Source organism: Apodemus sylvaticus, chromosome 1 (genome assembly GCF_947179515.1).
Source record: "Apodemus sylvaticus chromosome 1, mApoSyl1.1, whole genome shotgun sequence".
Lineage (NCBI taxonomy): Eukaryota > Metazoa > Chordata > Mammalia > Rodentia > Muridae > Apodemus > Apodemus sylvaticus.
In genome coordinates this window covers 140,715,082-140,726,808 of record NC_067472.1, presented here as the reverse complement: position 1 = coordinate 140,726,808, position 11,727 = coordinate 140,715,082, and the positions used below count along the sequence as shown (strand labels likewise).

The 11,727-nt window shown below is 49.2% G+C and overlaps 1 protein-coding gene across 1 annotated transcript in view; it reads left to right on the top strand.

The window, feature by feature from the left end:
* The first annotated feature begins 1,296 nt into the window (after positions 1-1,296).
* Igf1r (insulin like growth factor 1 receptor) overlaps positions 1,297-11,727 on the top strand; it is a 286,828-nt gene continuing 276,397 nt past the window's right edge. The window contains exon 1 of the mRNA XM_052160852.1: positions 1,297-1,390. Within this exon, the coding sequence (XP_052016812.1) occupies positions 1,297-1,390 (94 nt within the window). The remainder of the gene's footprint in view (positions 1,391-11,727) is intronic.

Here is an 11,727-nt window from a genome sequence, read left to right as displayed (position 1 = left end):
GAGTCCCACCGGCGCCCGGGGCATTGTTTTTTTGGAGTCCTGCGGGAGGGGAGGGTGCGGACAGGGCCGGCCGGCGCAGTGCGGGTGGGGGCGGAAGCGTGGGCGCGCGCGTGGCTCAGTGTGCGCGCGGGGGCCGGCGCGGGTGGAGGCGCGGGGGGCGGTGCCTCCTGGGCCCGGCTCCCCACGCCCGCGCTCCGCTCCGCACGTCCCTCAGATCCCGAACTCCGGCTCTTGGCGCCTGCCGAGTCGGGGCCCGGCCCTCGGCGCGCCGGGACTGCGGCTGTAGCCGCTTGGAGTGTGCGCGCGGGCACGTGTGCGCGGCCCCGAGAGCGCGCGCGTAGAGCCCCCAGTGTGTGGCGGCGGCGGCGCGGTGAGGCTGAGGTTCTTGTTTACCAGCATTAACTCCGCTGAGCGGAAAAAAAAAAGAGGAGGAGGGGGGGAACCGAGGAGGAGCGAGCGCACCGGGCGAACTCGAGAGAGGCGAGCGACAGGGAAGCTGCCAGCGAGCCTGTCCCGGCGCGCCCGGCGCTCGCAGACCCTCGGCCCCGCTCCCCGGACCCTCCACGCCTCTCCCGTGCCTACGAGAGCTCCACGGCACGCGGCGTGCTCGGCTTTGACCTTCAGCGAGCCGGAGCCCCCGCGCACAGAGTCGGCGGCGGGCGAGGGCCAACGCGGGGCGGCGGGAGCGCTGAGCGCTGCGCGGCCGCTGCTTTGTGTGTGTCCTGGATTTGGGAAGGAGCTCGCGGCGGCGGCGGCGCTGAGGGAGGAGGCGGCGGCGAGCGGAGCCCAGAGGAGGAGGAGGAGCCGTAGGAGGGGGAACCGCTCATTCATTTCCACTCCGCATTTCTGCCCCTCGCCGGCCTCGCCCGCGCCCGGGACTTCGGACCAGTCTCGCCAACTGCGTCGCGCTCTCCGGCCGCGTAGGCTCCGGTGGTCGTTCCCTCCGGGGATCGGGGGGCGTTTGTCCCCGCCTGCGGCGATTTAGGCTTTGCTTCTCTTTCTGTACAGTTTTCCTCTCTCTTCTGCATCTCTGGGTTTGCAAATGGAGGCCGACGACGCCGACAGCCCGCCCCGGCGCGCCCCGGCTTCCCGACTCCGCCGCCCCGTGGGCCGCTGCTGCCGGCGCTAAGGGGCCGCCCCGCGCCACCCTCCTCGTCCACGCCGCTCTCCGAGGATCGTCGCCTGCGCTCTTGTTTTTGGACGGGAGTGAGGACTGAGTTGGAGACTTTTTTTTTCTTTTTCTTTATTTTTTTTTCCTTTTTTTGAGAAAAGGGAATTTCGTCCCAAATAAAAGGAATGAAGTCTGGCTCCGGAGGAGGGTCCCCGACCTCGCTGTGGGGACTCGTGTTTCTCTCCGTCGCGCTCTCGCTCTGGCCGACGAGTGGAGAAAGTGAGTATTTGCCCGCCGCCCGCGGCCACTGCGGGAACTTTTCCTCCGAGGGGCTGCGCCCTGTTTGGGAAAACCCAGTTGCCACGGGCGCAGCTGTCGGACTCCGGGGCTCGGGAGTGGAGGGTGGGGCTCTCCCGGAAGGCCAGAGTGGAGCGGGGCCCGAGTTCAACTGCTCAGGAGCTCCTAGAGCCCTAGCTCAGCGCATCTGTGCGCGGGAAGGGCCTCGGGGCTTTCTCTTTCGCTGTCCCGGGAGCGTTGTCCCGCACGCGGCCTGGTGGGGTGGGCAGTGCCTCCTCCCTGGCGGGTCAGGACCAGCACCCGCGTGGCCACTTGATAGGGAAGTTGAGGTCTGGGTGTCTGGGGAGCCCGCTACTCTCGCCCCCCCCTCCGGGGCGCTCCACTTGGCACCCCAGCGCCCATCCCGCGCAGCGCACAGTGACACTACCCTTGGAGGCTCCACGGGTGGCTGCTGGGGGGCAGACCTAGTGCTCCGTGGCGGCGAGCGGGAGCCTCCTGCCCCGAGGGGTGCAAGTTGTCCTTGAGGGAGAGGTATGGGGTAGGAGCCTAGGGGCCCCAGGACACGTTTCCAAACATCACGGGGCAGCCTCCTATCACCCAACTTGTTGGGCTCTTCGGCCCTTCGGGTCCTTGGCCTTAAGCATCTTTGGAGCCTGTGGGCGTTTAGTCCCCACCTCCCCCAAGGCTTGATAACTTGAGCTGTCCAGTGTGGCCTTGGGGTGCAGGGTGTGCCCCCCCCCCAGCTTCCTCTACGGAAGTGTGAGCTTGGGACTTTTTTCAGACCCCGGGGGGGGGTGCTTGGATGATCCCCAGCTTAGGGGCTCTCAGTTTCTATTCAGCGCTGGACACTTTTCCCCTAGAAGCGTTTTAGTAAGAGGAGCTAGGGACATCCACCCGTGCATGTGCAGGGTCGACGTGCTTTTCCACACACACGTGCTCCCAGCGTGGATTTAGGTGCATTCACAGCCACACGACCACGAGGGGACAACTGGACTCCCGGCCTGGGCGAGAGATGTCGTGTTCGGTGGCTTGAGCTGCGACAGGATCTGTAGTGTGGTAGTGGATGGGTGGTTGTTTTGTTTTGCGAGCGCGGAGCCCTGGCCTTGGTTTTGTTGTGGCCAAAGTTGTGTTGCACTGCCAACCCCCCGCCCCGCACTTCCTTTGTACATACTTAATAAGCAGTATCGCTCCATGCTCGCTATCGCTTGCAATCTGATAGCTTTTGTTTTGGTGGTGTCGGGTAGGAGTAGGTGGTGGTGGGGGGTGTCTCTGGGAATGAGAACTCTCCACTGTGTATGCGGGCAGGAGGAGGAGAAGGAGGAGGAGGAGGAGGAGGGGGTTTTGTTCTCGAGAAAAACAGTGTGGCATACTGGTACTTTAGAGATGGTGGAGTAATTTGAACGCGATTAAAAGTTTAAATGCAGTCTCCGAGTTGGTGCTGGGGAAGTGAGGGCGTGCGGATGAGTAATGTTTGCAGAATGTATGCAGGTGGTGCCTATTAACTTCGAAAAATCACGACCAAACCTTGAGTTAGTGAGGGGGGAGCCGATGGAGGCTCCGTGGGGCGTGCAGCCCCACCACTGCGGTAGTTCACAAAGACTGTTTCTATAAACAAACCCTTGAGCCTCTCTTAAGAAATACCTACGATGGAGTCCGAGCAGGTCTTAAGAACTATAGCTAGAGTAAGCCTAGAGTAAGACGCAGACTAGGGCGAACCGTACAAATCTGGGCGCTCCTGCCCTTTGTTTTTCAAACTTTGAGCACACTGGATTGGGTGAAAGGCGGTTAGATGGTGTTTGGGGGTAGGGAAGATATCTAGCTTTAAGGACTAAATATGGTTTAGAAGACACTAGGAACGAGTCCATTTTCCTTGGCATTCTTATTGTACTGTGTACTTCTGTACTTTTGTTATTTAATAGTAGAAGTTCTGAAATGCAAAGTAACAGCGATGGCCTTGCTTCTTGGGACAGGATTCAGACTTAATGAAACAGGATGGGACTGGGTCTTCGTGAAGGCTATTCTTTGTCCAGCACGGGGGTGCCGGGGGAGGGTGTTGGGGGGGGCATCAGAAGAAGGGTGTTGTTTTAATCCCATGAGGACCAAGCTCTTCCTGAGAGACTTTTATGATGGTCAATTCCTTAAAGTATGATGGACGTCCTGAAAGCACTTGGGATCCTGGTTAGGGCCTGCTGAAGTTGGGAATCTGCCTGTCCCTCTTTACAGCTGAAGGGTTAAGGGTTAGCCCAAAAGGTGCTGAGCCACTTGACTTGAGGAGAAAGTCTCTGGGTGCCTGCAGAGGCAGCCCTCCGGCCATACAGGTATTAGGTTTAAGGAATGGTGGTTCTTTGGTGCGTGACATCCGTGGATGTGTTTTCATCTTTACCTCGGGACTGTGGAAGTTTCTTGAAGAAAGGCAACCCTGCAGACATGTTTGTTTTGTAGCAGGAGAAGGAGCAGACCCACGCAAGGGGGACTTTAGCTTTGAGCGGCAGCCAGAGCTTTCTGTTTTGAAAATCAACATGCACTTGAGAGTTATTGTGGCTGTCTCCTAAAAAGGATTGAGTCATCGTTCTGCCCAGGGCACGGTAAAGTCCTATTGTCAGGAACGGAGGTATGTGCAGTGTTGGTGTTTAAAGGAGTTAGTGCTTTATTACCTACCAGGAGGAGAACCCAGAATAAGAACTTTTGAAAGAACCTAACTAGCATAGTTTAGTTTTTTTTCTGTAGGGAAATAGCAAGTCAACTATACTTTGTGGAGGGGCAGAGTGGTGGGGGGGTTCAGGGCTTGAAGTTTAAAAGGTCATATGTTTGGATTGTCAAAAGGATTAGAAAAGAACATCTCTATGACAGATCCAAGGGTTGAACATCGGGGTGCTTAAATTACTACAAACTGCCAAGTCTTGTATGATTCCACTTAGGTGAAATATTCCTCCAATCCATAGAGATAGACAAATTGCTCACCAGGTACTGGGGAAGGGCAAGCTGGGGAGTGATTGTTAAGGGGTCCAGGATTTGGGGTAGGGGTGATTAAAAAATATCTTAGCCTCAGCTTGTAGTGATGGTTGTACAAACTCTGAATATTCTCAAATACATTGAATTGCATGGTTGAAAACCGTGTCTCTCAGGGTATGTGAATAACATCTGAACCTGTTTGTTTTTAATTTTCAAAGATTGAGAAGAATACATTATGCCCCCTAAGCCTTAAGATCTGACTAAGATTATTCAGGAAACATAAGTGCAGGTTGGAATTAGTCTTTTTTTTTTTTCTTCTCTAAATTCGTGAGCTTTTACGATCCATGAATTACTGCAATACAACAGATCGGTAATTGAAGCCATAACAGCGGGGAATGGATGGCAGGCAAGAAACAGACAAGCAGAGGAGAAGGAATCCTGCTCTTCCTTAGCGTGGTAACTGAGGGATCTAATCAAAAGGGACAACACACAGATGCTATTGAAGGTGGGATTTTTTGACAGGAAAGATCCTCAAACAGAACCTGAAAAGGAATTCTGTAGGGTTTAGGAGCCTAGGCAAGGGGTCTGTTTATGTCTACAGTTTTCCAGTAGAGGCACAATGTGTTGTTTGCAGCAGGGAAGGAAAGTCTTCCCTCCTGCATTAACTACCAGTGGCACTGACACAGGGGAGGAGCTGCTCACTCAGGCAGTGGTACGACTTTTTTTCTTTTTTCTTTAATTTAAAGTTTTATTTCTTAAAGACTCCAGAATTTGAGTAGCTGGATCTTGGTTGGTTACAGTTGTTGTGGAGCCTATGGCTTTAAAAGGTTTTTATGATGAAAAATTTTTTCTTAGACATTTGATGAATAAAATAAAATTTTTTTAGAAATCTGACGAATACACAAACAGGTGTGCCTTTCTCTAAATGTGCTTTGCCTTTTCCATAGGAACAGACCTAGAAAGTAATGTTTACGTTAGGTTTTTGGTCCTTGTCTCAAGGTCATTTATTGGTGAAAATGTTTCCTGCTCTGGGTATGGTTGCAAGGTAGGTCAGTAATGAGCATCAGTGGCACCATCTTCACTCCTTGTCCGTTTGGCCATCTGTCCATCCGTCTGAGCATCCTTTTTCCTCAGGGAGCCCTCAGAGTACTTTAGTTTTCCTTTTAATCTGGTTTAATTTGGTTTGTAAGAATGCACTTCCAGCGACTGAGTCTAGCCAGCAGTTAGTGGGCACTTACTGTATGAAAGAAAGCTTGAGTCAGTGCTAGGTGGAGCATTCAGCCAGCCAGCCAGGGCTCCCCCTTGCTGTTGCCCTTGGAGCACTCTCCATGTATTTGCAGGAAAGGTCCTTTAAAAACCAAATCTGCTGTCGGCTTAGCTGGTCTGCTGTGTAGCCAGTGCTGCAGGTTCCCCTCTTTCAGGCCCCCCTCATACTGGAATTTCACCACAGACCATGGCCTCTGGATATCTGTCCATCTAATCAGGTGTCTTTGTGACATTGGGGTGACAGTTGTGGTTAACACTGCGTACATAGTATTATGCTAGGTGTCCTCATAGACCTGTAACCCTAGGCAGGGGCAATCACCAATTTGAAGGCAGCCTGTGCTAAATAGTGAAACCCTGCCTCAAAAATCAAAACAACCACCCATAGGGATGTTCGTAACTGTTGCCTGGCTTGGAAGGTGGGACTGGTTTCAGAGGTGTTCTTTATGTATATATTGCTTACATAGTTTTGAGATAATCAATAGGAAGGGTTCAGAGTTCCAAATCTTTTGTAATTTAAAAATGGACTTAAAAAAAAAAAAGCACGGCGAGGTCTAAGAATGAGATGGAGAGGCAATTATACCTTTAAAAGATTTTTTTTTTTTAATCATAAAGCACACAAGACGGGTTTTTCTCGGGGTTGTGATTTTCTCCAATTTGATGCCAAGACTCATTTAAAACTCAAACTCTGGATTGTGGAAGAGGTATTTGTGCGAGGAGGCCAGCTTGCTTTTGAACTGCTTTTCTTAGCCAGTGTGTGTGTAACAGGTGGCATCTGAGCCCAGAAATGAGCTCCTCTTCAGTTGTACTAAGCGCGTAATACTCGCACACGTGCTTTGGCCACAGCTCCTCCATCTGAGGTGTCTGATGCACTTGAAAGACAGCAGGCTGCACGGTGGATGATGCCGCCCTCGCTGCCCTCGGAGCTTCCTGTAAATAACGTTGGGCAGCAGGTCCACAAGAGGAAGTTTCCCAGTTCCTTATAAAGATGTGTGCTTTGGGGCGGGCATAGTCCTAGGGTTCTGAGACGCTGAGATCTGTGGACATTGAGGAGAACATGGCCGATGTCCAATATTTGTAAAGATTAAAGATTAGAATGTGTACTTGTACCCTATCTCAATCCCCTCACCCCCTGGGTCTGATTTGTTCAGAGAAGAGGACTTGGGCTTATGTAAAACGGTTAGTAAACAAAGGATCTTTTAAAACAAGTTAGTTGTTATCTCAGCAGATGCACACTCCCTCAACGTGACAAAGTCTGTTTCTTTTCATAAATTGTTTTGAATTCTTTAACTGGAAATACCAGTGTCTTTTATTTGGTGACTTTGGATTTCCGGAGATGGATGCTCTGTGTGTGTGTGTGTGTGTGTGTATGTGTGTATGTGTGTGTCTGTACTCATACTTAACATTTCTGCGGATTTCCTTTTCACGTATGCCAGTTTTACTTACGCTTTATTAACATGATGGGGTTTAGAGTTCGAAGGTTGATGTGTCTCTACTTGAGTGAGAATTTCATCTACTCTCTTCCTTAAATACATGCTGGGTGTACTCCCAAGGCTCCATTCTCTAGGTTAGAAATGCTGATACCATAATGAGTCTTAGCATTAGTTTTTTCAGAGTCTGAATAGAACCATGGAAATCACGGCTATGTCTGTGTAAAGAACTTAAGAAGCTAGTGAGCAAGGCTTGGATTTTTTTTTTTTCTTTCTTTTGGGTCGTAGACTGTAAGAATTTGTAAACTCACAGATTGCTATTTCTGCATTCTTGAACAGAACAAAAAATGGCGTCTCTTATGAGGAGCAATGAACAGCTGAGGTGGTGGTGACGTCTGCGGATAAGGATGCTGCTGTTTGGTTTTATATTTATCCTTAACTTGGTCACTGCTGGTATGGGATGTATTCTTGAGGCTTAGGGAATATCCCTCCTGTATTTCCTGGTAGGCTTGACACAATTTCTCACGGAGTATCTGGTGGCCTGCTAGAGAGGAAGACTGTGACCGTGCTGGAAGTGTGTATGGCAGGGCGAAGACTGTTTTACTTTTTTTTTTTTTTTTACATGCGCTGTTTACTTTGCATTGGAATGACAGAAACAACCTTGGAGAGAACCGGAGTTTGCTTTCTTGGTTTTCTGTTTTTTCTAGAGAGGGTCGTGTTGTGTAGCCACACTGGTCTTGAACTTGATTTACCCTTGCCACAGTGTTTTGTACAGGGATCATTCTTAGGCCTGTACCACCAAACTTGGCTAGACACTTTCCGAGGAGGTTTTAGAAAGTAGTTTATCATTATTACAGAAAATTCCTGCTGGTAGTAGACCTGGAAACTTCAAACTTTATTTTTTTTATTTCACACCTCACTGGAAGAGTTATACAATACCAGCTATTCACAGTTGTACATGTGCATCCAGAGGTGCACTTTTGTCCAGATGTGCATGTGTGCACTCCTCCATCCACATTGACTGACTGACCGACTGACTGAGGTTCATAGCTCTTGGGCTGCTGTATACTTAAACTTGTCAGTTTCTTTTTAAGCTGGCTTTGGAGTTGTGACTTTTAATCTTTATGTGGGTAACACATGTGTTATGGTATCAAAGCCTAAATATTTTTAGGCTTTTTTATAGTCTAAAAAAGGTATATTTTATAGACCAGAACTCAGAAGTTCCTGAGGTATTTTATTTTGAATGTTTGCTTTTGCTTATCTATAAATTGATTATTGGGAGGTGTGTCAGATTGAGTTAGTGAGACACTTAACTATAAGGCACAGAAGCCTGATGCTAATTAGATAGCAATGAGATAATACATGGGAATTTTTCTCCTAGTTTGAGTTATTTTAGTAACTTTTGATAACTAGCGGAAAGAAATGGGAAGCATCTGTACAGATTTCAGGTAACAGCCAACGAGAACATTCTGAGTCACTAGCTGTCCGCTCTGCTTAGACAGTAAGTGAAGTCTTCATCAGTTGTACCCATGTCTAACTGTGCCTCATGGTGTTTATTCTCTCCACCAGGTTTCCCTGGGCATCAGTGTACTGAGGTGATACACAGGCTCCCGGACTCAGCCCTTGAAGGGAAGCCCGGTTGGCACTTCTGTCCACTTTTTTGGGTGTTCATCGCTTCGTGGTGTCTGTTGAGCCACAGTGTGGAAGTGCCGAGTTCTAGGGACAGACTTTGCTAAGAGCAGACACCAAGCCTGGCTCGGAAGGAACGTCTAGTTAACCTCAGCTCTGCAGCCTGCCCTTTTCTGAAGAGAGTGGTTAATTGAATGTTTCCTCTCAACTTCACTGAGTCACTTGAAATGGTGCAGATTTGCCTGCTTCTAGCTCCACCCCCATCCAGTCCAGACCTGCATCCCAACCCTTTGAGTCGACAGGACACTTAGCTGGCCTTTGAGATTGTTCTAAGTGCCATAAAGATTCCTGGGCTTGCCTTGCTTGCCAACCCTACATCCTCACTGTGTACCACAGTTGAGTCCCCAGTCTTAATGTGAAGTCCAAGGGTCCCTCCTGTCCTTATAAAGACCTTGCTGTCAGGATCCAGGGTGATCCCCAGAATTCTGCATGGCTAGGCTCTGGTGGTCCCCCACACAGGCTTTTTGCTGTCTTTCTGTGGCTTGGCATGAATTCTACCTAAGTCTTCTGCTTCCCACTCCCCGCAATGGACATTGGAAAATGCTACTCCGGAGCACCGGAAGGTCCCACGGGCCTGGATTCCTTTTGGCTATCCATCAGTTCTTTGATATAAAACATGCTACTACTTAGCTTTTCTGAGTTTGAACAAATGGGCAGAGACTCAGGATGACTGTGAAAGACCGTTTCTCCTTGTCTCAGCAAACAGCAAAATAAAATTGACTTCTATATTTAGAAAATTAAATCCAGGAAAATTTGGGGGAGGAAATGTAGCTTTAAATTTTCATTACTTCTTTTTGAGTGTGTGGGGGAGTGTCCAGATTTAGATGTTAGTACTGTAAGGTTGGCCAATAAGGTAGGCGGTCAGTCGACTCCCCCCCCCCCCCCCCCCCCCGCCCCCGGGACGTCCTAGGATTTTACTATGTGAGAGACGCCCCTAGTGATGCTCTCACTCCTTCTCCTTCATGTGAGTCTGTTGGCATTTCCCTAACTGCACAGCTCTGACTTTCCCCTTCCTCCCTTTGAGTTCAGACACCACTGGTCACATTGATAGATAGTGATGTCCTCTGCGTGTCATTACTTACAGTGACAGAGAAGTGGAGAGGGAGGCTGGTTTGAGTGTCAGCTGTTTCTTCAGCTGCACAGTCAGATTAATCTTGTGGCTTTGTTTCCTCCTCTGTGAAATGGGGATTCTATTAGAACTCATCCTGTATTTTTATTAAGCTCAGTGAATTAACACTCTTGTCGAGTGCTCTCAGGTGACCCTGGCACCTACTAAACCCTCAGCTCGAGCGGCCCCTACCTTGTCAATGTGCCGTCATCCAACAGAGATTTTCTTTGGTAGTACTGACATTACAGGGCACCCTCCCTGCTTTCCACCTGTCACGTGGAGCCTGACACATATGTAGCAAGTGTGTAGTAACGACCTAGTCTGTGATGGAACTTTCCTTAGCTAAGGTGCTTAATAAGGTTGAGTTCTGCTTATCAAAAAAGTTTAAGTCAGGTTAGTGGGATAGCTCGGGTGAAGGGTGATTGGCCTCAGGTCTAAGGGACCAGAATTTAATCCCTGGGAGTCATGGTGGGAGGGAGAACCAACTCTCAAATGTAGCCTTCCCACCTCCACAGGTATTCTGTGGCATGCCCCAGCCCCAACAACACACAAATACAAGAAATAAAAGGTCCAGGCCTTTAATCCCAGCATGTGGGAAGCAGAGGCAGAGGACAAGGACTCTTGAGTTTAAGGCCAGTCTACTCTACATACATAGTGGGTTCTAGGCCAGTGCTACATAGTGAGACCTTGTCTTAAAAAACAAAACAAAAAAAAAAACAAAACAAATACCAAAACGTTAACCTCTCCATTCACCGTCCATTTTACAGTTGTTTGTCGTAGTTTCTTCCTCAGTCCTTTCTTGTGTTAGTTTCTGCCAGGGTCTTAACGTGTCCAGTCTGCACTTCGTCCGCCTCACCAATGCGAAGTCGCCATCTAGCGGCCACGTTGGAAATTCAGCCACCTCCCTGGCTGAAGTAGGTGTTGTCTAGAGGAGGAAGAGAAGCAATTCCCTCAAAATTCCTAAGCTTTTCCCTACTGATGGTGTCTGAGAAATGGTTGCAAGAAAATGTGGCTACATTGGGCTTCATTAGAGATCGCCAGGCTGTGGTTTAGGATATAGCTTATTTTACTGTTCAGTGGGCGACTCAGAGAAGCAAATGTATTCCAAAATGATGTACCCACATCCCTTCCTATAAAATCCATAGTGCCTTACAGTCCTAAAAGTACCCTACCCCCACGCCACGAAACCTTTATGTGTGTGAAGTTTTAAAATATTTCTTAGGGGAGATGAAAAAGACAATGCTGCTGGGACCAGCAAGACGGCTTGTCCTGTAAGGAGCTTGCTGCCTAGTCTGTGCCTCTTGAGTTCAGTCGCTGGGCCTCGGCACAGTAGGAGGATAGAACTGATTCCTGCAAGTTGTCCTGTGACCTCCATATGTGTGTCGTGATACACATATGTGTATCATATGTGTGGAATTAAAACATTTTGAAAAGGCTACCAGTTCATTTCGAATGGCATATTCATATAGCAAGGTCTGCCTTTGATCTCTGCTTAAGTATGTAGTAACATTTCAAATTTCGCTTTTAGGTGTATCTCCTTGGGCTGCTTCATGTAGTTAAGGTGTCTACCCAACAGTCCTGACAACAGAAAATCACAGGCAGCTCCGTTACTGAGGGGGTTCAGCCCTGCGCTGGTTGCACTTTGTCAGGTTTTTTGTTTTTGTCCTTAGAGCTTTTTGATAATTTCTGAATCCACTCTCCCATTTCCTCAGTGACACTGTATCCAGTGGACACATTCCTCCCTGGTGGCTTTTTGTTATTTAATTTTAACTGGGAGATCATTTACTGGCCTGAGAGAGGACTTTAGTGTGTTTTCCGCCTAGACAGTTCAGACAATTCCACCTGCTGTTCCTCAAGCAGGCCCTGACCGGAGCCAG